The sequence below is a fragment of the Ciconia boyciana genome, chromosome 6 (genome assembly GCF_034638445.1).
Source record: "Ciconia boyciana chromosome 6, ASM3463844v1, whole genome shotgun sequence".
Taxonomy (NCBI): domain Eukaryota; kingdom Metazoa; phylum Chordata; class Aves; order Ciconiiformes; family Ciconiidae; genus Ciconia; species Ciconia boyciana.
In genome coordinates this window covers 15,501,170-15,529,003 of record NC_132939.1, presented here as the reverse complement: position 1 = coordinate 15,529,003, position 27,834 = coordinate 15,501,170, and the positions used below count along the sequence as shown (strand labels likewise).

At 37.0% G+C, this 27,834-nt stretch overlaps 1 protein-coding gene across 10 annotated transcripts in view; it reads left to right on the top strand.

Annotated features, from left to right (window-relative positions):
* SOX6 (SRY-box transcription factor 6) overlaps positions 1 to 27,834 on the top strand; it is a 378,993-nt gene that overhangs the window by 216,115 nt on the left and 135,044 nt on the right. For all 10 annotated transcript variants that reach the window (XM_072864495.1, XM_072864498.1, XM_072864499.1 and 7 more), the window contains 2 exons: positions 11,817 to 11,989; positions 15,581 to 15,649. In XM_072864495.1, coding sequence (XP_072720596.1) covers positions 11,817 to 11,989; positions 15,581 to 15,649 — 242 coding nt within the window. The remainder of the gene's footprint in view (positions 1 to 11,816; positions 11,990 to 15,580; positions 15,650 to 27,834) is intronic.

Sequence of the window (27,834 nt, the reverse complement as noted above, 5' to 3'; positions counted from 1 at the left end):
TCTTGCAGTACTAATACTCCTCATATTTATATTTAGACATTTCTGAGTGGTGTAGCTAATAACTACTAACTAAAAACTCATGGAAGTAACTTATTTAACAAGATATAAAAAGTAACTGCAAGACATCATAAGTCAGAGTACATTTCACAGGGGCACATCTCCTCTCCTGTGTATATTGTGAATTCTGGATGCAGTAGAAGAAATGCGTTTGGGTTACAATTTTGAGTATAGGAAGAGAGGCAAGATTCCTAGAGTGTTTTGGAGTGGGATCCTCAGTGTTAGCTTTAAGGCAAATGAACTCCAATAATTGAACCTTAACATGTAAATCAATTAGCCTTTTTATTAGAAAGCTGCAATGGCACCTGTGGAAAGAACCTCTTCCCTTTTTGCACCCGTGGAGAAAAGTATTAATTCCTGTCCTTGTTCTCATAGACTTTCCTAGTACACAGATGCTCAGGTTCAATATAAGGCACTACATCGTCTTCCTTAAAACTAGATTAGCCCCGCAGGAAGATACAGTGATGACATGTTTTTTCACCTGATTTGCACATGTCCAACTGCAGGAGTACACATAAAAGCTGTATGGACTTCAACTGTCACCTTCTTACCATCACCCTGTGTATGTATTTATAGACATTACAGTGCTAAGTATTCCTTACTATTTAAGGAGAAGAATCATGTTATTTCTGCAAATACTGTGACAAAAAGCAGAAAAAAAAAAATTTAAAACCTCCTTTTCTGTGGCTTGCTGTTTAAAATGGAAAACTTAATTAAAACATATGATTCTTTTTCATCTTTCATTATTAATCCATAGTTTAGATAATGTGAGAAGACTGAACAAACAAGCAAAAGCTGCTTTTACATCATGAACATTTTATGAAAGACAAATATCAGCTAACAATCACAAGTAACTATAAGTCCTGTTATATAGGGAAATTAATGTCATCTAATTCATATGAGCTATACTCATCAAATGAGATATTAAACTAACTTCCTCTAAACTCAGCTTCCTTCCAGTCATTTTTATGCATGTACATATACAATTCTCTTTCCAGAATAAGATTAGATAGAACAGATATTCAGTTCATCCCTGTGATGGAAGAGACAAGTTTTAATTGGAGAGCTCTTCCTTCCAAACAAGTGCTTTTTTGCACTTGCACCGCAACAGGAAGAAATACTAGTTTAAAAAGAATGAAAAATTGTATAGATTACTTGGAATTGTATCATGTTTACATAATAAAAAAATAAGATTCATTTTGAAGAGTATCATAGTACCCAGAAATCACTTGTTAAAGTTAAAATTGAATATGGAAACAAAATGATTTTTATCCAGCTGTACGCTGTTATGAAAGAACAATCAATGAAGTGGAGCAATTTCAAAATCAGTCCTGAATTCTCCATTTACATTTTTTTCTCCAGCAGACTCCTAATCTTTTCATGTTGGTTGATAAGATCCTACTTATTCCAGACTGTCATCAATTGTGGCTCTCAACATCGTAATTCCAAAGAAGATACTACCTATGATTGTATATAAGCAAAACAAAACATAATTTCACATCTAAAAGAGGAAGTTACAAAAAAGTATCTTTCTTACACCTTTTATTGCAATGTTTGATATGAATATTAGAGATGGCTTGGCATTCATACGTCAGACCATCTGTTCCTCCATATCAAGGCACGGGTGCAAATGTTCATCTAGAACTAAAATATTTTTCTTATTTTCTGGAAATGAAGGGTAGGGGTTTTCCATTGATTGCAAACATCTAAAACATTACTTAACTAAATTAAGATATAGTGACACTACTAGTGCAGCAGAACTCCGTTCAGTAAATTTTATGAGTCAGAAGAAAAAAAAAAATTGAAAGAATTATCCAGAAAGCAAAATAATATTTAGGACAAAATACTGTTGTGTTGCAATCCCTCTGAAGCTGGTGTGAAATGTGGGGCAGTATTTCTCTGTGTAAGCACCTCATTCTCAGTTTCACATCTATAGTTTCACATTAAGCTATAAGCTGCTCATGGAGAGATGTAAGAATTTAATAAGCAAGCACATTTAAAATTTCTAATACTATGTACAGTTTTGTACATCAAATGATGCTGTCGGGACAAAGTCTCAAACCTAAAACTGGGATGGTGCTATAGAATATATATGTGTATAGGCTTCTTTACTAACATTTCTACATACCTAATATAGTGAGTTTTGTAGAAACTGAGAGATAGAATGTCATTAAAAACAATGTTATTCCGTAACGTTCAGTGGTGAGATATTTTGCACTTTTATTTGACATGTCTGCTATTGGTTCCCTGACAATTACAAAATTCAGCTAAAGATGATGAAAGAATCCATGTGTTTTGAGTCAGGCTCAGAGATAAAATAATAAGGAAGGTGAACAACTGGCTTCACTTACTATTTCTGGGAAGACGGGGATCCGTTGTCATACTGTTGTAAATAAAGGATATTTCTACTGAAGTTTCTGGTTCTACATGTATGTGTAAATAACATGAAGAGAGAATTAGGCCTGCTGAGTTGATAATTCCAGTGTAATGAAGAAGCTACAAGCACCGTGAACATCATCATTATTGAGGGACTTGATTCTTCTGATATTTAGTACTTGTGTCCTGTCTTCAGAAGGAAAAATTTTGGATATCTCCATTTCCCTATGAGACTTCCCCTGTTTTGCTGCGTGAGAACTTAAAGCATTATAGGGCTATTGGGTTGGAGTTAGTTGTACAGCCCTTGCAAATGAGAAAATTTATGGGATTTAACTTTCAAACCTTTTTTATGACTTTCTCATCTCCTTGAGGAAGACATAACATTGGCCTGCTCTTGTTTTTTGTGCTTAATGTGTGTTCTCTGATAGGGAGAGGTGAACCAATCTTGTGCCATTTTAACTTAAGATACTAATTTCCACAAAAAAAACCTGGCAAACATGATCTGCGTGAGGATGTTTGCACAGAGAAGGTTCCAGTCCTGAAAGTTTATTCCTACTGTGATGTTTAAGAATTTCTGCTAGCCTTACCAACACAGTTGCTGGCATCTCAGTTTGGTTTTCTGCAGAGGATGAACTGTTATATAATTACATGATGGTTAGATTTTCTTTTTTTTTTTTTCTGTTTATCCACTCTTTTCCCTTCCAATACCTTCTTTATCCTTTAGATTTTTTATTTTTTAATATACTATTTCCTTCTGTTATATGGCCCACAAACACAGTTTGGAATCTTTACTGTTCCTGTCCTCAGAATAACATCCTTCTCCCCTTCCCCCTCCCTGTTCTAGGGAAGTACTGTCATCTGTATTTAAATGGGAAAAACTAAAACTGAAGGTCAGGATATTTTTTCAGCTCTCTCAAGTTCTGAGTGAGTATCTTAAATGGGCGGACCATCTTTCCTCTTCTCTTCTTTATAATTTTTTTTACTTTAAAAGCATTGGAATTGAGCATTAGAGACAATAATAATATTAATAATACAAATTTTGCTCTCTATATAACACCACCATGTTAATTTTATTTTGGTGTGCTATGCCCTGTGCTACAGTCTTCTCAGTTAACAAAATAAAACTACTCATTTTTCTTTTCTTTTTAGATTATATTTTAGTGTTTGTATCACTGTACAGATTACTCACAGCCTGTGGCCTCTCCTATATCATTATATTCTAATTCAGCAAGAACAGGTTGGCTGTGAGTTTTTAGTTGCAATGTATGATGCGTATTTCTCTGTCTATATCCAGTATTATCACATTTTTTCCACACAGAGTCTGAACAGCTCGTACTGACTATATATGAAGCATTTCTAAACCCACTGAAAGCGCTAAAGCATTCATAACCGAATCTCTACTTGCTGCTGAAAAACCCTAGGAATAATTTATTCAAAAAATTGTTGTCTTCTTTCTTCCACATGCACATGCATGTATTAACACCTAATATGTACTTCTAGTATTATTTAGAATGTAAGGTGACAAGTTCTTCTGGAATTCGAGAGTAAGTCTAAGAAACTGGCTAAAGTATTTTTTTCCTTTTTTTAAAATAGCAAACAATAATAAATGTAGAATTGTATATATGAGATAGTAACAAAATCTCTAAAAGTAGTTAAAGTCCTCCAAGGCTTATGTCAGACAGAGTTCTTCTTTTCATGTGTGTGAAAGGAAAGAGTCCAAGAGATTTCTTGTAATTCTGCTTTTTGCTGGGTGCGGGTTTGGAGGAGGGGGAGGTTGAAGCTCTGGCTAACATCACATTCTTTCCTACATTCCTGATGTGCATTACATTTTAGGACTCAACTCTGGATTCGCCACATCCCTAAAAATGGGGCAACATATCATTGTGCTGCTCCGTGAGCTGACGAGGCACTACTCAATCCAATCCTTTGCCTAGCATGTTACTTTGACAGTTTTGGAACTGTTCAGTAGTGACTTGTGAACAGTTTATGTTGATCTGGTCACTGTAGTGTTTTTCTTTTGAATGTATTGGTTTACTTTGATTAGAACTGTTGTGAAAAACTTTCCCTCTGAACATAAGATATTCCTCAGGAAACACTTGAGCATTGCTAAGAAACAATGCAAGAACAAAAAGTCCAGCAAAAAGGTGAGATCAAAAAAATGTTAAAGGCCACAAAAGAAACATTGTCTCAGAAGAGGTGGTTATTCACAGGAGCAAAGCTAAGGTACAAGCATTTGCTGGGAAATGCTAAGGCAGGTAAGCCTGCCTCAGTTGCCATCAGGAGATGGCAATTCTTTAGGGTAAATATTGAGCTGGATTACTATATACATCCCTGTGACTTATTTGTTCTTAATGCAGAATAAACTGTCCTGTGATTTGTGAAGTCTGAAGAAGGGATATATCCTTCAAATTCTTTTGAGAAGGGAAAAAACAACGGAGTGCGACACTTTAAATGATCGAATAGGGTACAGTTGAACCTGAACGCTCAGACGTGCAATGATAAAGTGAGGGCCTGTGAGGGCACTTAGGCCCAGGGACTCCTCTCTTTATCCTAGCTCAATGTCAGGGAGAGAGCTGGACGTGGATCGCTCTCCTGCACGTGTACTGTCTCCCCCATTAGGCAAGACGTGTGTGTGGACTGGTACGATCCAAACTAAATGGCGGTGGGTGCAGGACCCTGACGCTTGCTGTGAGGCGTGCCAGCAGCTCAGTTTGCACAGAGAGCAGCTGGTTTGCACAGAGCCAGGTGGCTGTGGTGATGGAGGTGTAGCTACCCCTGCAGCCGTGGGTCCCTGCTCGCTGCCTCACCTGTCTGGGGGCATGCTGACATGGGAAAACGAAGGGTCATCACGACCCCGCTGAGGTAATTCCCTTTTCACTCTGCTACCTGCAATTTTATGGCTAGTCTAGGAAAGACAGTCTGGCCTATGATAAGTTTAGGATTGTACCAAAACTCTCCTGTTCTGTGTATCATATTAGTTTCAAATCGCTCCCACATAAGAAATGGCTTAAGCATCTGAGGTTTAGTATATGTGAAATTAGGATGAATCCTGCAGATTGTCAGTAAAGCATTTTCATCCTTCTCATGAGCATAGCTGACTTAAGCCTTTTTTTGTTTTTCTAAATCTGACAATCAGATTTCGCTCTACAGAATGTTTTCAGGAGTTCCTAATATTAATTCTCATTACTGTTTATGGACATAGGGTATTAATTTTTCCTTGCTCAAAGCTTAAAACACAGAATCATTTTAGACATAAGGCGGGGGGACGACTCACACCTTCACAAGAGAAGCTCTCCGGTGTGGTTTGCATGCTGGACATGTTTGCTGTGCTGCCTTCTGCACTGGGATGCTACAAAGCACAATGGAAGCATTTATAAAACTTTTTATTGACTAAGGACTGGACAGTAGCATATGGGAACATCAACAATTGCTAACTGATCATGAAATAAAGAAATTCCAGTATTCTAGTGTTATAAAAAGAAGGGGAAAAAAAAGTCATTCAGAACTTAGTCATATTGGTTCAGCTGTTGTAACGAAAGACTGATAAGATAATAGAGGTCTTTGTGGCTGTTTTCTACTGAAATGCTTTATCTTTATGATGCACTTGGGGCCCTTTAGAGTGGAAAGCTTTTTAAACTGCTGTTGGAGTTAGAACTCAAATTAGATGCTATTGCAATGGCAAGGGGGCTCCTTAGTCAGGCAGCCCTCACAAAGTGACTTTTATCTCCGAAGCCCTTCCATTAGATTGTTACTTTCTTCTGTTTTCCCTGTTTATTTTTGTTGACTTTTGCTGCCCTATTTTGTGGCATTTAAAAGGTGACCCAATCAAAAAAGGGTAAATGCTAAATGCTGGACAGAGCCTGTGAAGTAGAGACATCACAGCCTATCTGATGTGTGCTGCAGAATGCCGTGTTAGACAGAATGGTTTAACCAGGTTATCTCTGGGCAGCTAAGATCAAATACACTTTCTTTTATGTCTAGCATTGTGTTTCTGCTTTCTTTTCAAACAATGTCCATAAAAAAAAGAAAGAACTAACAGAAGAATTGATTCATAAAGCCTCTTTTTTTTTTAAATGCTGAAATTGCTTGACTTGATTCAAAATCATTTTTGATTGTTAGTTGAATTGCTTTGGTTGATGATACTTTGGAACTGCAGTTATGTGATTTAAAGCCCTTAGTTTCTGGCAAAGTCCACACTTCTTTCTTGCATTACTGTCTCTTGATTTCATAAAAGTCACACTATGTGTTTATTCTAAAAACATAACAGGAGTAATCATTTGTGATTTATTAATTTGTATTTCCTGTAAGTATATGGGGCAAAAGTTAGTTTAGATGCAGTGCATAAACAAGGATGATATTTGTCATGCTTTGCACTAATCACGGAATTCAAGAGAACCAATAATACTTTGCAGCTGTGTAGAGATTCCATGCAAAGATCTCAAAGCACTTCAGAAGCATTAACTAACCAGGCATAAAAACCTCTGATTGGTAGTGTTTTACTTTGTGTACACATTGGGAAACTAAGGCAAGCACATTCAAGAACCCACAGTAATTTACTGTCACAGCTACGAATCCTACTTCGGCAAGCTTTGGATCACGCCTATAAATTTTTGGCTTATTTATGACTCCAGTATTTTGTCTTTTATTCACTTGATAGAATATGTGGTTTTATTTTGTTTTCTCTTGCTGAGTGTCAGAGAGATTAGTTTAAAGTATACTATGTAAGTCTAGAAGTCTATTTTTTGTTATTCCTGCTTATTTTTTTCCCTTACCAGCAGTTATTACTCTGCCTCTATCTCATGACAACTTGCTACAAGGACAGTTCCAAATTTAACATTGAAAAGCCTCCTGTGGTTTTTGACATGCAGCTACATCTGTATATAGACTGAATATGTAGTGAGAGGTAACAGAAGTATTTTAAGGTGGTAAACCAGAGATTGATATAGGAACTGGAGTTATATTATGTATCTATACTTACAGGATACTAGATTTTTAATCTTTTTTTGCAATGCTTAAAGAAATCTAGGTAGATAAAATGCAAGGTAATGCTTATGATTTTTATTAAATGCATTTTATTGTAAGATATATGATGATCTTTCTATTACTTTGTGTACCAGAAATCATGTAGTATTGTGATCAGTTTTAAAAGGTAGGTTTTTGCCACAAGCAGAATTCTTTCTAAATGTAATTTTAGACCACAAATTGAACTATTCTCTCTTTTTCAGCAGATTTATAGCTACTTTTTGTTTTCTCACTCCTGGTTAGATTGACCTATGACCAGAATTTCTCAAAAGTTCTCTTTGATGCCTTAGTTCTGTTCAATCTGACCATTTCATCTCAATTTGTGCTCAAATCCATACAAAAATAAAGGGTAAAACAATAAGCACACATGGAAAAATTAAAATATTGCTACAGCCAAATTGTTTTTCAGCTTATGATTGTAATCACAAAGGCAAGAATATATAACCAAAGGACTGTCACAAATAATAACTATTTTTTCTGAACTTTTGATAAGACTAAGAGTTCTATTTTCATTTTAAAAAGAAGTCCTTAAACACTATTAACTTCCCACCAACACTCAAAATTTAAAATACTGCTGGTAAAGGGAGTCAATGGATCAAATTCAGTATATCTGAAGTCACTGAAATAAAGGCCCCTAAGAAAAATGTGTCAATTTTAAAGGTCTTTCCTAACTGAAGACCATTTTGTGATAGAGCCAAAGGTTAATAAAATCAGTAGTGAATGTAGCAATTTTACAGATAAGCTATTCACAACAAGTGTAGTTACTTGAATAAAAAGCTAATTCAGTTCTAAAATGACACATGCAGTAGCAGTGAATAGCTGCTTTTAGGTGCTTTCTGGAGGAGGATAAAATACAGAATCACAGCACTCTTCTTTTCCAGCATCCCTGGCTGCCTGTAAATTGCTGTGAATGGGACTGTAGGCTGACAGGCTCTATTAAGACAAACTGCCTTTCTCATCGGAGAGATAAAATAAATCAGGTGTTTAGTCAAATTAAAATACTTCAGATGGAGCAGGCCCTGGGGAGCACTGATCCACCTGACAAATCTGAGAGAAACTCAAGACAGATGTGTTTTGGGGATAAGGAAGACCCCATGGAAAAAAAAATGCACTGCTGTCTCTGGAGTAAGAGAATAGGATTAGAACAGAGAGCGAGCTGTGATATATAGTATTTTATGGAAACAGGCATATTTGCTGTATATTTTTTACTAAGCTTTTTGTTTAATCTGTTTTTATGGCAAATACATTTTACAGATAGCTATATTTTTATTTTATTTATAGATATTTTTAGTCAGCAGAAGAAGTTTATTTACTGGTAATGAGTTTAGGAATCTCATTGCTTGCTGCAGTAAGTGGATGCAAAACAGATGATGATGGCACACAGCTACTGATGACCTCTCTTGGCCCAGCCAGATCAGCTCAATCTGGTCTGCATTCTGAGCAAGTTGTTTTTTATTGGTATTTAAACTGTAAAATAATGGTTGGGATTTTCCACTCTAAAATTAAATTATACCTCCCCCACACACTGTTCATACAACAACTTTCTGCATCTTATGCTTTTTCTTGTCTTGAGCAGTGTTCAGTTAGGTGTCTTGCAGCTTCATGGAGGTCTTGTTATTTTCCAGGAGCACAGTGTACATTTTGTGGTCATCGGTTCTATTCTGTTGTTGAATTACATAGCACAGTACAAATTAAAGAGTACTTTAAATGGGGTCATTCATTTCAGATGTGTTTCTCTGGGGGGAAAAAGAAAAGAAAAAAAATTACTATGAATTCCTCCATAAGAACAGTTACTTCTGCCTGCTATTGTATAAAATTCAGAAAAAAAGAAATGACCTTATAAATTTGCTCCGTCTATATCAAATGGTTCTAACTAAGCATAAAAAAACAACCAAATTTTGTAGCCTTAGCAGGCACTCTTTGTGGTAGCTTTCTACTCATATTATGAAGCAAGTACAAAGTATACAGAATAATATGGAAATGGAGTGGGAGATTAATATCTGCTTTGGGTGTGTAAAATATTTTATGACTGTAAGATCAGGGGCCTGCATTACAATGCCAAAGCTGCTTGACAGATGTGAAAGTCTCAAGCTGTGGTTTCCCAGGTGGCAGTGGATGGCAATAAGTATCATTTGAGGCAGCAGGTTGCTTCCCATTGGCTTTCTAAAATAGCTGGAGTGGTTGATCTCTTCTAGTCATGATGGGCAAGGGAATTTTTCCTTGGCAGAACAGTCTTTTATCTGTGAAAATGAATTTCAGTATACAATAACATATTCAAAAGCACCTAAATAACCTTTGACACATGGTGCAAAGTCTTCAAGACTGAATAATAGATTTTAAGAGGGTTAAGATAAGTCTATACCGAAGTTGCAGATAATTGAACTGATGTCAACAGTGTGGAGCTCATTACAAGCTAATGGATCCTGGCAAGGCAGTACCTTCAGTGCAGATGTTTTCCTGGCCACATACCTGCCTAAGCTTACTTTCAAAAATCTTTTATTTTGATTGTTTTGAAACGGCTTTTTGCACAGAACTCTTTTGTTGCTTCAGTCACACGTATCACACTAAGGTATTGCAATAAGTTAGGCTGTATAGTAGAGTGTCCTTCAGGTTTAACTTCATGCATCCATCATACTTCTTGTGACTAAGAAAATTGCTAACCATTTCTAAAACTTCTGCTACAACAGAAGTTACTCATTTTTCCTTGTCCGGAGACCTGTGTCACATGTATACTGAATTAAGATTCAGGGTACTGAAACATTAGTTTGTTGCAGACTCTTTTAAAGCTAAGATAGTTAATAGTGGCTAAGAATTTGAATATTTTCAGTACTTTATGTTGTTAAATGCAATTAAGAAATGTACAGAAAAACAGGTACCCTTTGTTTCTGAGCGTTTGCTTTGTTTAGAGTGAATGACTTAAGCTATGCAGTTTCTTTTTCCATAGAAAGCAATTATAGACAGAGGTTTTCTTGTATGCTGCTTTTGCAAATGGAATTCTGTTTAAGAATAATATTGGTCCCATCATAGCACCATGTAAGTAATAGAGCATCTTGGGTTTGCGACCTGCTTGGCAGGAGTCTGTTTTGTCTTCCCTCTCCTTATGAAACCTGTCAACCTCTTTCTTCTCTTCCCCAGAAGATATCCATCTTACTCCTGGGAAGAAGGTGGAGTCATAATTTTGGTGACAGTTTCTCCATTCCCTCCCAGGTCCTGTTCCTCACATGTTTTCTTCCACTTCAAAAGTCCTGTGACTTCTTTATCACAGTCCTCTATTGTGAATGGAGGAAAGGAAGGATGCAAATACCCTCTCTTATGCGCCACTTCTCATATCATTGTGGCAGATTACAGACCTGACTAGTTCTTGATCTTGTTCACTTCTTCTCTAACTCTCAGTTGTCCTGTACAACATAAAATTGCTTCATTTATCCCACTTCCAACTGTAAACCTCTTTCAGATGCTCTTGCAATATCACTGAACTGCTACCTTGCTATAGTTATATTACCTCTTATAGAGCTGTGGGTCTGAGATGCTCACACAAGGAAATGCAGTGTATGGCTCAAATATAGGAGCTGACATTGCTGTTTGTGACAGAATAATATGTTCATATGTAAGATGGGATATTTTTGGATTGATTTGCAAAAGGACCCTGTACTCTCTACTTAGGAGACCCATGCAATTTACCCATAAACAGACCATTAAGCATCATTAGTGCAAAGAATAAATGTACCGTAGTTTCATATTAATTAAGTGCTCTCTGTAGAGTAAACTTTGAAAGTTAAATGAAAATTTTTAAGCCATTTTCTCAGGTTAGCCATTTCTCTTAGGGGCAAGTAAAGCTCATTTTTAATACGCATCCCATAACCAAAGCTTACATTTGCCCAAATGACCTACCAGATATATGGGTATTTTAGAGAAATGATCAATAAACTATTAAACTGCTTCTTCCACTGAATGGCATCTTTTAATTTTTTTTTAGCACTTTTACATACTTGGGAAAAATAAAACAAACAAAATATATAAAGTGAAGGAAAATTACGTCTAATAAACTGTGAATGTATTTATCACACTGGGCAGATTTAGATGGAAAAGATATAGGGATTTGTACACAGTGCATCATTAATTACTCCTGTCAGAAAAGAAGAAATACTCTATATCTTTTCTGCTCCAATTTTTGTTATATCCTTCAGCGCTTAGAGCACAGCAAAGCTATGTGCTAGATTCTTTTGGGATTTGTTAATAAAATATATATTCAAGCTGCGACCTGAAATAAGTATGTTGGTGATTCAGCTATTCTTTTGTGAAGATTGCTTGGTAACTATTGTCTATCTCATATTTACAGTACATCTTTCCTGCACATTTAGGTACACCAGAAAGCCTGGCAGAAAAAGAGCGACAGCTCTCTACTATGATCACCCAGCTGATCAGCTTACGGGAGCAGCTCCTGGCTGCCCACGATGAACAGAAAAAGCTGGCAGCCTCACAAATTGAAAAACAACGGCAGCAAATGGACCTTGCTCGCCAACAGCAAGAACAGGTGAGGCTCCAAGAAAGAAACCTGTGAAAATGTTTCAAGCAGAATGCTTATCATAAACACTGTTCTGCCTGGTGTTTCCTATCATCTTCTTTTCATAAAAGAGCTTAAATATCTTCAGAAATTACATCTTTTTCCAGAAAGAGGAAATATTACAGGACCCTGAGAAAAAAATGTGTGTGTGGACATTCAAGTAATTTCTTTCCTAGAATAAATGGCATTTGATAGATTTCACAGTTCTTGTTTCTTGCACTTGAGATGCAATTTTGGGAGTTGCAAATAAGCCAGACTATAACCATTATTTAACTCTTTCTCTTTTTGACAAGAAAATAATTGAACAAAAACCCTTAAGCATCCTCAAACCTTCAAATATCTTCTACAAGTAAGGTCTGATTTGTTTGTTTCTGTTGTGGGGGGTTTTTTGTTTGGTTTTTTGTTTGTTTTAAAGATGCAGTTGTCCAAAGAGCGGTCCTTTTCTCATTGTACCAAAGTGTAACAACAGTGATCCCGTACACTAGTCCCCTAGGCATTAGATCAGACAGATCCAAATTAATGTGTGGTTTTTAGGAATCTGACATTATTACTAGAATTATCTTTTCAGTTAAACGTATTTTATAGGATATATACAGCAATATATGCTCTGTTGATTTTAATGAGTTGTGACGTCTGGTATTTTATGTGCTTGAGTATTTGCCCACATGTAGGAATATGGACTCATCCCCTAATGGAAAATAACATAAAGGAACACTGTAAAAAATCAGAAGTTAGAATGTCATTTAGCCATCCAGAGATGACACAGTAATTAACTATTGACACTTGTGAATAAGCTAGCACAAATTAATCTTGACACATTTGCAGACGAGTGATATCTTACAGTGAACACTTTGTAATTATATTTCAAAATGAAAATTAAATGACACTTAAAACTAGGTTGTCATGCTCAATGAAGCGAGCATGTAGCTCAACCGATAGGCAAATAAAATTCAGAATTTGAACCACATGGTGCTTGTGTACCCTACTTTATCGTGTCAAGCCTATACATCAAGACTATGCTATGGTAATTGCATTGTGGGTATTGGATACATTTTCTATCACAGTACTGTTCCATCTAAGAGGAACGATTGATATTAGATGCTTCAAGGTATATTTCTGGTTTTCATCAGGAAATGCCTGTTCAAATGGTACTATACTGTATATGCAGGTACAAAAAGCTGTTCACAAGCAGTCTGAACTCCAGCACATCAGTGCCTTTGCACCTGTAAACAAAGATCTCACCCTTGCCTTGGCTATAGCTTACCATGTTAAGTAGCAGCCAGGTCACCAGCAGCTCCAAACAATTCTGGACATAGGACACCGTGTATCTGTGAAAAAAGATACAGCACTCAGAAAGAATGACCCATGATGCAGCTCCATGCAGTGTCTGAGTTCAATGTGAAATTACAAATAATTCCTTTCTGAAGCTAAATATCATCATAATATTTCTGTTACCTTCACTGAGATTTTAGCAGTAGGGACAATGTGGACATAAACCCGACAGAGCTTATCTTTAGTGACAAGCACTGCACTTCTAAGGTGGAATAGCACAATTGGTATGTTGCTCATTAAAAATAGTAACTCAAGCACTCATACATGTTTTTAAATATTCTCTGTAGCACAGTTACCATTGGAGTTAATTTTCCAAGCACAGACACTACTGCTGACCACTGATCTGACAATAGATGACCTGAGGTCCTGGGAGCTGCCCCTGGGTTACCTGGGCACACAGGCAGCTAGCTCTGTTTGAACTACCTTTTTCACTAGCAGACCAGGGCCTGCTCCTTCAGTCTTCATTCACCATATTTTTATTGACTTTAGTGCGAGATTTATCCAGAAATATTTGAACGCCAGGCTCGTAAAGCGAGTTTGATCCCTGTTACAAGCATCAGTGTAGTGGGCTATGAGAGTTGCTTGATTCCTTTTCTGTGTGGCACTTTGCCTTGATCTAGCCCCAGAATCACACAGACCTCAATTTGTCTCTTTGAGGCCATAGGCAAGACTTAAAATATGTATGAATTTTGTGTTGGTCTCCCATACAAAAGTGAATTTTAGCTGTAGCATTGAAAAAAAAGACAGAGCTACTTCCAGGTGTCAGAGTGAGAGATTAAAGAAATTACAGAGTTGATCTCTGTGTGTGCACAATTACAAGCTGTTAATATGTAACTGCAGGTTCCTTAGGAGTTAATCTGAACAGTTTGCACTAAAACTATGTGATTGGTTATTTCCAAATCAACCTTGCTACACTTCTGTAATGTTTTTATCATTAAAACATTTTACTTAGCTTTCTCTGTTTATAACAGAGAGAGTAAGCATGCTCAGAAGATGTTGGGGAAGGAGACCAGGAGAGTTTTTGCCAAAATCGAAACAGTGGATTTGAGTGATCAAGCTACCTTTGTCACCAACTTCTTGCTGTTTTATGCGATTCCTCTGCTCTAGATAAATATTTATAGGAGGGGAAATTATACTTAAGAAATGAAGGTAGCAGAAGTGCTGAGGCTGGGGTTTCCAGGAAACACAAATCTTGTCCTTCTTGCAGTCTGCTGCATAGTTGCCTTTCTAAAGCAGATGTCCAGTTGTTCCCCCAGGTCCCTGCAGCTTCTCCCTCGTAGCTGCAGTCCATGTTACCCATTGCAAGGAGCAGCTCTGCATCTGAGGGCAGGATCTTCTTTCCCTTCTGCTCTTGCATGCTGATTTTGGATGGTTTGTGGGAATCAGGTGGAGGAGGGTGGTGGTGTGTCTGGGGCAGATTCTCTGTCTCTCATTATTCTCTTACCGCTCCCTGCCCTGAACACTTGCTTCTCTCCATCTATGTTAGAGAAGGGATATAGTCAACCTTTACCCTCCAGATCCCTTACTGAATCTACCAAACGAGGGCAAGAATATCTACATAATTCACAGGCTTGCGTTGAGGATGAGTTACTGAGCATCAGGTACTGCTTTTACACAAAATGAGACCCTACTTCCCTGGGTAGTTCCAAGGAAGACTTTGAGATTTACAAGAGAAGTAATGTGCTGCTCATTGTGAATGAAGTTAGAGAAGCTTGCCCTAGGAGCTTGTGCTGAATAGCGAAACATCTATAAATACTAGCTAAGGCTCCAGTTCAGCAAAGCAGGAAAATGTGTGTTTAACCTTAAGCACCTGAGTAATCCCATCTCCATTCAGCAAAGCACTTAATTTTAAGCATGTGTTTCATTCCATTGTAGCTAACAGTAATGCATCATAGTCAAAGATCACCACAGGCTTAAATGCTTTGTTGAATAGTGATGAGATTATTCACATGCACACAGCTAAACCCATGTTTCTATGCTTTGCAGAGTTGAGGCCCAAGTGCTTAAAATACATATTTCTTACTGGCTAACTAGATTTTTATGCTGCATTTAAATTTAAAATGTTTACATCACATATACAGATACCTCTAAAATATCCTTCATTTTTTTAAAAAATAAATGATGCTGAATAAAAATATAATAAAGAATAATTAATAAGATGTTTTTCACTCATAATATTGAAGTTTCAATATTACTGTTTTAATTTAATGGAAATTTTATTTCTAATAGATTGCAAGACAACAGCAGCAACTTCTGCAACAGCAGCACAAAATCAATCTCCTGCAGCAGCAAATTCAGGTCAGTGTGCTTTATTGCTCTCTTCTGATTATACTTAAATTCCATTTATGGAGAGGGAAGGATCTAAAATAAAGCAGCCACATGCTTTACTCACAAGCCTCAATAAAGATGCTCTTTATGGAGGGTCTTTGTGTCTTTGAAAATTATTGTCAAACATCTTTTTGGTGGAAAGAGCTTTTTTTTTTTCAATAAGCAGAGTTTTCTTCTGAAAGTTATGAACTATTTCTTAGATCTTGTCATTTAATTCTGAAATTTGCAACCAGTTTGACTTGTATTGTGTGAAGTAAAAGCAGAGTCTCAATCATTGTTTATAGAATTCCTTATTCTACAAAGGCAAAATTGGCTTTATAAGAAGGTTAGAAGAATGTTTTCCATTTCATTAACTAAAGCAAACAGCCATAGATAATAGACATTGAGACAGTACTAAGTCCCTGGGACCAGTCTGCGCATGTACAAAGACCCACAGGTATATGTGTCCCATGTACTTTTGGAGTAACTGTACCTTCATGGATCTGGGAGTGTTCTGGAGGTATTCAATTGTCTGTACTTGTACTCAGAACCTGGTTTAACTTTGTGCAAATACGTGCAGGTAGGGAGTGACATGTAGGTAGAGGCATTGTTGACATGCGACTGTATTACCTTCTCTGCTTCCCACTTTGTTTGAAAGCATTTCCATGGGCCTGTTCTTTGATTCAAATATTTTGGTTTGGTCTGACAGATGATTGTGCTGCCAATCATTTCTTATAAGCTTGGACTATCAGTTTTTTTCCTTAATCAGCTGATTGCCATGTTACTAGATCCCAAAACTGAAGTTTTCCTTCCCTCATCCCAAAGGAACACTTGTAAATTCTTTTGCAAATATTGTAATGCAGTTTCAGTTACACTTTAAGGAGTTTAATTAACATATAAAAATGTGTTGATACCTGGGATGAGAGACACAACTGAATTTTAAAACACCATTATTGTCATTGCTTATTGGAAGACTGCATGTTCATATTAGGTATACATAAAGGATGGAAGAGACATAAGAATAGTGAAAGGAAAAAATACACCATCTTCTCTAAGTGTTATTTACAAGTCTGGCTGCAAAAAACAGAGAATCATGTAAAAAAATCTTTACTTGACATAAAAGCTAAGATTGAAACATAGCTGAGTCTGCTAAACAGAACAGTTATTTGCATGAGAAATTTCTAATTTTTAAAATTCCATTAAAAATTAGGACACAGAAAGAGGAATCATGACCAGGTTATTTTTGTTCCTATTTGGAGAATGTGGGTATGTTTTACTGGGAAGTATCCTGCTTTGTAGTTAAATTTTAAAGGTACTTTATGTTTCAGCTCACTCAATACTTCCAGTAGCTTTACCCTTCCACTGACTTTGGGGAAAAGCAGTCTTAGAATATGTTGTAGGTTCATTTTAGAATAGGTTGCAGGTTCATTTTTTTGTTCACTCACAATTTTCCTCTTACATAGTGCTGAAGCCTCTACAAGTTTTCTTCCGTGTCCTTTCCTAAACATATATGCAAATAAGTGTTTTAATGATTGTTCTGTTCATGTGAGCTAAGTTATTTCTTGGTGATTCTTCCCTATATTTGTTTCAAAATTCTGGCCAATATAAGCTACTCTTATTCCATAGTTCCTCAGTAGTTTGGGCTCTTTATTTATCCTTATATTTACATGAATCTAATCAGTGTATTTGAGGCCATGAGGACTGTTTCCTCTGCCAGCTTGTTAGCCAGATCGGTAGTGGGCATCTCATTGCCCAAAGAACATCATAGACTCCAGTAGGAAGCACTAGGCATGTTGGGCAGATACCGTCTCAAACATACATTGATCTTACGAGGAGATTACTAAAAAAAAGTTTGTTAGGAGATTGTTTCCTAGGCTAAACACCAGCTTACATAGTCCATTTTCTTGTGAGCCAAGTCGTTCTTCTTTGTTTATTTGTTCTTTCTTAATTCTGTGTCAGGTTTGCTAGCCAGGAGTTGCTCGGGAGCGAAGTTAGTTGCTAAGTCACCTCTGCAGTTCTTAATAGGTTTGTTGCTATTGAATTGATTACGAGTGTTGCAGTTTGTTGAGACCTGTAGCTCCCTAAGGACTATAGGTGGGATGGAGGTAAACCAGGAGGCAGGCGAGAGATGCAATGCTGTGCCGGTTCTCTCGGGTCCCCTCCCAGCGTCTTCCCAGGAAACCTCAGTACCGATACACAAGTCACGCTGGTGACTCTGGGTGGAATTCATCATACCAAAAGTAGATAACTGCAGTGCAGACTCTGTCTCAATTAATTATCCAGGCTGTTTTTATAGTGAACAGAGAGAAGCAGAGTGAATAGTTTTAGGATGCAATTCATCTTGTCCTAAAGTATACATTTAAAATATGTCAGATGAATTGTTCCCTAAAATGGCTGTTTCTCTCCATTAACTATAAAGGATATGGATGCTGATGCCTATAGTGTAGAGATCTGAAGTGAGATGAGGTGAATCACGCTCTCTGTGGCTTGAAGGGGAAAAAAACCCTTCCTAATAAACATTTACATTCCCAGTTTAGTTTTTGGGGTTGGTAGAATTCGGAACTGCGTCCCCAATAACTTACTTGATTTTATTCAGAAGGTAAATTTGTTTAAAGATACTCTTGAGCAACCCTTTTCAGGAACTAGCGATTACTTATATAAAATTCCATGGAATCTTATCTATACTTTGTATGCATGGAAAAACAATAGGACTCTTCCCTGACACTTCCCTTTTGAAGAGATTACAAAATAGAAGTAGCACAGGTGCCAGTTCCATCTGGGCATGGGCCTATTCATGGCACAGCTACTTGAAATAAGTACGGTACGTTCTCCAGGATGCAGGAGTGGGGCATTGCTGACGCAATGTTTTCATCACAAGACACACAGTGTACCACTGTCTTCTTCTGAGGTACAGTGTTAATTCTTAAACAATAATTTATGTGAATAAGTTCATGCAGTTTATTTAACCATTTAAACAATTAGAAATGACTTTAGATGGGGCTTACAAAATTTCTGTCAACCATATAAAAGAGAAAATAATCCATATTAAATAAAACATATCTTTCCCTGGACACCTACTGGGTTAATTTACTGAGAATTTTCATTATGTGGTATTTATTATTTACATTGTGTTGTATATTATTTGTTTATTTAATAATTTTAACACCTTATTTCATTTAGTTTAGGGGTTTTTTGTTTTGGTTTGGTTTTAAGACCATTTACTGGAGCACCTTACTCCAGACTTGTTATACATCCAAAACTTTGTCAACAATCTATGAGCAAAGAGGACATTAGCTAGGCTTAGCATATGAAAACAACATAGGTATTTCAAGAGTACTGAGGTCATTAAATGTTCTGCATAATCATCTCATGTTTTCTAAGGGAAGCTAATGTTACTTTCAGGGTGTTCATGTTGCGGAAAGCAGTTTTGTCTGTTGGCTAAAGGGAGTGGGAATGTGGAGTTGTTCTCAGTTCTGTCTCTGATTAATTGAAATTTGGCAAATTGTTTCCTGTTCCTCAATTCAAATGTAATGTTTTGAGAATCTTAAATTAAAATCTCAAATAAATGCAGTGTATTATTACTTTTCAGCTCAACGTTCATAATGTTCATAAACACTCTTCTACAGAGGAGTCCACAGAGATGGGAGGAAATCTAGTATGCCAAATTAAGTTCTTCGTTCTGCAAAGCTGTGCAGAGAAATCATTGCTTTTAGTGGAAATAAAGTTGAGAAAATACTGTAGGGCAAGTAAGAGCTCACAGATCAGTCTCCAGGTTGATTCAGATTTTTTAAAAGAACTTTCTTTTTTGTTTAATAAAAAGTATTCATTCTTAAAGTAGACGGGACAAAATAAGACTATTTCAAGGACATCTCTTAGCCTGTGCTGTGAAAGTGAAAACCTCTAGGGATAAAGGAAAAAGCTGTGTAAAGGAGGAATTTGGTGGTACATCATGAAGATAAGACTACATTGGAAGAAGGGAAGGCTTGCATCTCTAGAACGGTTCCAACCTTGAGAACTGCTTGAGGCCCTGTAACCCCTGTGAATTCAGTGCCTCATTGCCAGAATGTAGTCCTTTCAGAATGAGGCCTGGGGACTGCTTCTGACCCCGCCACATCCAGCTGAGGAAGGGATTGTATCCCACTGATGCTTGGAACATGTTGCTCCAGGATTTCCCTCTGGGGGGGCAGGGGGTGGTGTGGATTTAAGGGATGAAAGTCTGAGGGCTTCCCTCCTCTGGTGGGCAGGCTTCATTAGGGCGAGTCCTAAATTGTGGCTGAAATCTTTAAAAGGGACACTGGTTGTTGAGATTTTCTGCAGAAACTTGTGATGGGTGTTACAGTGACAGCTGATCAAAACTACTTTCGTCCATTTCCCTTCACCTTATTCCTCTGTGCTACGCTCAGTGCCATTGCAGAGCATTTCGTTTTCTGTTTGAATCTCTATGATTTCCATTGCATAGAAAAACTGGCTTCCTCTGCTCTCATAAGTATTCTGTTTTAATTCAGCCACTAGAAATTATTCCTAATAGTATTTTTTTTCTAGTTTTAATCTATACATTCATGCTGTTGTAGTTTCATATTAATGTTCTCACATTTTTTGTTACAGTCAAAAAGAGTGAACATGATTATTGTGATAGTAAACAAACAAAAGAATAGTAACATAAAAATTACAACTATTTAAACTGTCCTTGAATAGGAATCATTTGAATCATACTTAAAACTTAAGAGGCTGAACCAATGAGTCTCTCTTCTTATCCATGATTAACTACTGACAATTCAGGTACCTGGTGAGCTGAATAAGGACTATCTCTTTATGTGAAGTACATGTCTAAAGATCAGGAATAATTACATTCCACATTAGCCTTCATGGCCTCCCTGACCTGGTTAATTAATTTTTTGCTAGGATAATAATAGTAGAAATAGATTTAAAGATATGCTTTATCATTAAATATGTAACTGACCTCCAGTTTTAAGAGCTGAACCTTTCATTTATTGCCTTTTGGAGACAGGTTAAAGCTCATTGCAGTGAGCTTGCTGAAAATGCACAAGCTGGAATCTAGTTATTGTCAGTTCAGTTACGCTCTCTGAGGTTGTCTGTCTTTGTAAACTGTATTTAGCATTGACAAGCAAAAAGCAATTGCAATGCTACTGTTCCAGCACTAGGGAATATTCTCCCCACCCTTTTCTTTTCTTTTTTTTTTTTTTTATTATTGATCATGAAACTGATCCCCTTCCAGCAAGCTCTGAACAGGACCAAATAAAGCCATTGAAAGCAATTTGATACTTCTATTGGCAGGGTACGCAGATCAGATACTCCCTTGAAAGAGAGCGATAGTTATAAACAAAGCTTAGAAGTCTAGGAATAGCCCCCAGCTTCAGCAAACCCTTAAAATATTTTGTAATTGTATCTTCAATCATGAATTAGCCAGGAAAAACAGACCTTTTTTGCCTTTATATTTCACTGCTGTATGCTGTTTTTAATTGCCCACAGGCACACTGTTGTGATCTTCTTTGGAAGTTTAAAACTAGGATAAAAATGCAAATCTAATTATTTCTTTTATCTAATCTAATTAACTTTTACAAGTAATGATAGATGCACTGTAGCCTGCATCAAACACTTTAATAATGATGTTTCTGGATTAAAGAATAGGTAAAACTACTGTAATTTATAAGCAGTCAAGATTATGGCAGTAGAAAATGTAAATTATTGTGGTGGCTTAATAAACTATAGCTGCAGTTTATTAATTTACAGTAGAAAGGATACATTTCCCTTAGATTCCAGTTTGCTTATGAATTGGTTCCCAGCTGTCATTGGTATCTTTTTTCTTTTTTTTTTTTTTTAACAGTTCAGTATTAAAAAAATCTATGTCTAACTTCCTTCTGCAATGCAGTTGTGTGCATATGGAAGAGAGAAATGCTGTTATGTGCCTGTAACTTGTAGCTGGCTGCTAAATCATTGATTCAAATTTACGGGGCTCTGCTGTAGGTGTGGCATCACAGCTTCTGTCCAGCTCATAACTTGTTTACTGAAAATGGCAACTGATCCAATGGAGGAAAGACAAATATGCTAAACATCAAAGTCAAATGTTTCCTATTTTATTTATTATTATAAATTATTATTATTAATGAGTTCTAAAGTCCTTATTTGATAATTACCCAAGCAAAAGTTCTATTACAGGCCAGCTTTTTCCAACAAAAGCCATCTTTGTGTCTGGCTGGCTTGGAATTTTCTCTGTCAGCCGTGTGGGAAAAGAAGCAATGTGGGATCCTTACCTTCTCCCAGCAGCCTACCCTTTAATAAACATCCTGGTGATGGTCCCTATCCTTTATTCAGCCTCTTCCATACTAAAAATGCTTTGGCGTGACAGCATGGTGGTCGCCTAAGAAAAAAGACACGCTGTCCTAAAGCTTCACCCCTCCTGTGCTACTCCTAAGCTTCTGGTCTTGCACATTGGACCCTATTTGCAAGGATCCTGCTAGCTGCCCTGCCCCTGTGGCTCTCAGCCCCTGGAAACAAGATTTATCCTGGCAAAGCAGAAACTAGTTCTGGATTCGACTCTTAACACAATCCTTAAAACTGTATGCAGTCTTAAGGTGGGGGAGTGGGTTTTTAAAAATTTTTACTGTGACCTTCTAAGAGTTAAATTAGCTTTCTTGCAGTTTTCTAATTCACTATATGTTTTTTTTCTTTCAAATAGCTTTATTTCGCCTACCCGAGTCTAAACAAATTGTATTTAATGCAAAAATTAAGCCTTGTGTATCTCTTTCATATGACTTCTCTAATTATAGAGCAGTAAATGGTAGAATAGCATATGTTAGCAACATGAGCAGCAGTCTATGAAATGAGCTACAAGTTAATAAAATGATCTTGTGGTGGTGTTGGCCAAATGTTAGCACACATGTTTCGGAAAGTGATATTTCAACAGACTTGAAGAATAGGAGTTTGGCACACGGGTGCCGAACATGATCTGATGTGTGGAAATTAGTTAAACCAAAGTAAATGTCATTGTTTCTCAGGCTCATGTTGGTGCAGAAAACGATAGTAGCTGCCCTCCCACTTTCCCTCTCCCACGTCTGTTTTAAAATTGGAAATGAAGGCACAGGCATCCATACTCCCCAGTTCAAGTACTGCTGCTTCGTTCACTCTGGGCATGCCGCGTTGCAATTCTCGCCAGTGGCTTAAGGTCTTGCTCTCAGCCGTGTCTCTGCCAAAGGCAGGGGCGAAAATCTCATTGATTCTATTGAGCCCAAACACTCATTCTACAGCCTTTGCTTACAGAAGGGCCTCAGATTTGAGCTCTGTTAATTTAGGGGCAGAGTATAACCAGCTCCTGAGTAACAGCAAAGGATCAAGCAAATAGTTGCTACCCACCTGTACTGCTGCCCAGGGGTCATTCTCAGCTGGTGGTCTCCCATTCCAACCAAGTGTGGAGCGACATACTGTGGCAGCCTCAGTGCTCACTGATCCAGATGCCCTGGTCTAGCTCCCAAAGACTTTGACAGAGGTTATGCCCCTCTGAACTCCTCCGGTGCTATTCCTCTGGTAGTACAGGTCTGCATCACCCCCTCTGCCAGTCTGCATAGTGTAATATTTGCAATATTGCAATATTTGCAATAATGCAATAATAATGCAGTATTTGCTCCAGCACAGAAAACCAGTTTCCTTCCTAAGCGGCATGTGCACAAACTAAAATGGATAACTGGGAGCAGAAATTGAGCCAACTGGCAGCCTACCAACAGGGCTGATCCTGAGAAGTCTTATGTGCTTGAGTAATACTTGCATAGCCAGTGTCTGATGACTTGTATATCTAAGTGTTACTCACATAAGAAGGCTTTGCGGCATTGGGCATCTCATATGAGGAAGGACTTAGAATATTAGTATTGTGGTTGGGATATCAAAGATATAAATGAGTCAGGGGTTTTAGGGGATGTAATTTGTTTTATTAGACAAACAGATGTAGTTGGAAAAAACATGCAACCTTTTGGGCACACCAGCTCTTTTTCAGGTCTTACATCAGTGTTACATTGAAACATATCACAGGACTGACAGGAACTGCCTAGGATATTGGCCTTTCATTTCTAATTAATTACTTTTTCAGTGATGATTTTTGCGATTGACAACCATGTGATGGCCAAGAGGGAAAACAATCGGGATTTGCATGACTTTTTTTAAAAAAAAACAGCATTTGACACACTATTTGACACACTCATCAGGAGTTAGTGAAAAAAGAAAATAGTTAATAAATGCTAGTATTGAAAGGACTTGATTTATGGAGATATTCAGAAATACAGGCAAGGCTGGAATGTGATGATATCAGAGGTCAAAATTTCTGTCTGCAGAAGCAGGTATTTGGAGGAAAATGATGAAATACAGCCCCACATAAAAAGGCCAAAAGCATTTAGCAAATACATTGTAAAGTACTTTTTGAAATATCACAGTAAAATCTTAAATTTACTGGATGGACTAAATCCTGACCTAAAGAATCAAAATGGTTTTTGGTTGTAGTTGTGGGAATGCTCCAGAACGCAAGTGTATTACTGAATCAATTTGAGCATAAAAACTTATTTTAAATGTATTTAATGTCACAACAGCAAGGAAGAAGTGCATTGCTCTCTGAATGCATTCAGGAATTATGAATTCATATAAAGAAAGTAGTAGTATGCGCAAACCAGTAAATGAGCAAACCAGATGCTGTTTAGCATTTGGTATACATTTGATGGCATATATGTAAAAGTAAAGTGAATGAATATTTCTAATATTCACCGTCTAATGCAACCAGCTAATCCAGACACTCGCAAAGATGTCAAAGCATAGCTCTTATGGAAAGGTGAATGGCTTTGCCTGGAATATACCTATCTAATTTTAAAGTCGTTGTTAAAGTAAGGAAAACCTGGTTTATGACTGCAATTTACACCCTATTTCCTTTTGTCTGTTACATTAGAACCCCCTCCCCCCAAATAATTAGATAATGTAGTGGCTTGTGTTGTATGCAAGAATTTTACTTGTTTGAAAGAACTAGTCTTTTATATAAATCTTGTATATATCATCTTCAGCAAGTTGGGCATTTGCACAGCTTGGGTAAATTATGTCTATATTGAGAATCTAAGAAGTTACACAGTGTGCATTCCATACTTGAGGGATGGGAAATAAAAATTGATATACTGTGTGGCACATGATATAACACAGTGAAATATCTTTTAAATTCCAGAGGGATGCACTGACATCACCACACTTAATTCACATGCAGTAACTCCCACAAAATGTTATTAATTTTAAATTGAAGTTTGTAATCATTCAATAAAAAGAAAATAAATGATGTAAACAGTATACAATGGTGCATTATGAAATGCTGAATTCATCTTATTCACCCACCCAAAATGACAGTATGTTAAGAAAACATTAAAGTTGTAGCACCAAATAATAAAAGCAAAGAAATTCACAGTTGATGGTGAAGTGTGAAATCCATCCTGAGACACATTACCGGCCCACAGTATGGAAGGGCACGTCTGAGTTAGGGAACTTTATTTTAAAGTAATGTATTAATCATTTTTATTCTGTAAATGAGAGATTAACCAGTTGGAGGAACATATAGTTAGTTTAAAATATAGATCAGGTAGATAAATGAGTAGTGTGGGTACTTGCTGCAGGTAACAAAATAAAGTTGATACTGCAACGTATACCTAATAGCCTAAGCACAGACTGAGATTCCTTATTTGACAAAGCAATTTCTATAATATAAATATAGAAACAAACTTTTCTCAGAGGAGGAGGTATGGCACTTGTTTTTTGCTCTGACAACGAGTGATTTGTATGAAGAAGTCTACTATCACATTTCTAGCTTTGCCTTTTCCATCTCATTGAATTTTATTGGTGATATATTTTCAGGATACTCATCTCCTCTGTAACTGCATATCTGAGTGTCTCATAAGCTGAAGTGTATTATCCTCACAACACTCTTTTGAGGCAGAATAAAAAGCATCTAGATATTTGGGGGCATCTAATTTTAGATATCTAATTTGGGTGACTGAATTAGGACTTTTGGCTCCATATATAAAGCAGTCCAGGTGCTGTGAATTACCTTCTGTTGATTAGACAACGAGGTTCCTAATTTAAGCACCTAAGTTAAATTTCCTAAGTGACTTGATCCAGTTCTTATATGAAATTTGACAGACATGAAATCTGTGGTTTCAGAATTCAAAGGGTGGTTCTCTAATATCTTGCTCGTCTTTTCTATCATGACTTTCTGTCAACTTATCACTTACCTTAATTTACTCTGATGGAGGTTTTAGCCAGCGTGAATCTACTTCAGACAGAGAAACATTTGTTCCTTCCTCTCACCCACTCTCCTGCCTCAATGAAAACCATTTCAGCTAGCTTGAGTCTCCCATGTGGTCGAGCTGCTGACCAGAAGTATAGCCATTGTCACACAGAAAGGCAAGTGGAGAGACTACTCTCACTGAAGAAGTCTGTAGTTTCCCAAATCCACGTATTTTCCTTACAGGTATAGAGCAACTTCCGTGGCTGTGAAACATCCTTTGAACAGTGGCTTATTGTGGAGAGAAAATAATTTTTTATTCGAAGAATGCCTAGATTTCTTGGCGGTCCCTTGCGCATTTTGTAGGGCATTCAAATGACTTACTTGAAACAGCCATTAAATAATGTTTTTTATTTAATCAAAATGGCTGCTTCTAAATGGAGATCTTGCATGCCACATTTTAGGCCAGAATATATTTTTACGGCCAAGTTATAAACCTCTGAAAAAGGGGGCTTATAATGGAAAGGTTGACACAACATTAATTTTAGTGTTGTAAACGCAATGGTATAATTTTGGAAAAAAGCCTTTATAGCTCTGCTAAGATATTAATTGCAGGAAATTACAGCATATCCTATTAAAGTATTATGTCAGTGGCATACATAGCGTATAACACCTTTGCATATTCTCCCTTGTTTTCACGGCAACGTTTTGCATTTTGATCTGTAAAGAGTAGGTGGATAAAGTGGCTCAGAGTTTCTGATCGTTTTTGCTCAAGGGGAAAAAAACAGCCTGGGTAATGCTTGCTTATGGCCTACTCTAGAAACAGGTCTTCTGTTAACCAGGTAAATCCAATAGGGGTATTGAGGAATGGACCAAATTCTACTGAAATGAAAGTCTTTCCTTTGTTTCATGACTGTTGCACTAGGGATTTGAATTTGGACCCAATCCTTGCTCACACAAATTAGGTTTAGTCAGATTCTTTCCAGAATGACAACTATTATGACAAACTTATTTTTACTGATAAGGGCTTACTTTTCATTTACTTATACTTGCAGAATCATTCCTAACTGTTACCACTGCATAGCAGACCCAGTCTCTTAACCTTTTTGATTTCTGTTCAGTTAATTATTCAGAAATGCATTATATGTGTATGATGGAGGATAAGCTGTAGTTCCCTATTAAGTTGAACAATGCAGATATGTGCATTGCATGGTACAGTTTTTTATTCCTAAGTAATAGGTTATTTATTGCATTTCTGCCACTCTTAGGATTGCAGGGGCATGGTATAATGGTATCATGTTTTCTTTACAGGAATTTGTTCTTATAAGATAATTATTTGTTAATACCTTGGTTTTAATATACCCTGAATTGTAGCCTTTGGATATAGTCTAATGTTGGACTTTTTTTATTTGTGGTTGCTGTTTTCAACAAGGATGAACTATTATTACCATAGTTTCTTCTGACTGTCAGATCTTTCAGGACAAGGGGCCACGTCTTCGTGTTTGTAAAGCATCTCATATTGAGGTCGTGATCCTGTCAGGCGCTTTTCATTGCTACATTGACACAAATTTGCAGTGAAAAATATCAATAACAATAACAACATGCAGGGTTTTTTTTTTTAATATATAAATGGAACCTGGAGTCCTGATATCTTATCACTTTTCCCCTCTGACAACAGTGGAGCATGCACAATTCTTTACACAAAAGAAGTCATGACTGTTGTATAGTAGATGAGTTTTTAACAACATGGGAGAAAAGGCCTTCTCAAAGACTCCACTGATATGCAAGTTCATCGGACCATTGATGTTTCCCATTAATTGCAAGGCTTTAGCATATAACCATCAACTATATCTGGTTTTACTTATCAAATCCAGAACTGCTTTCTCTCTGCCTGCTGAGCAGGGAAAACTCCATGCTGTAC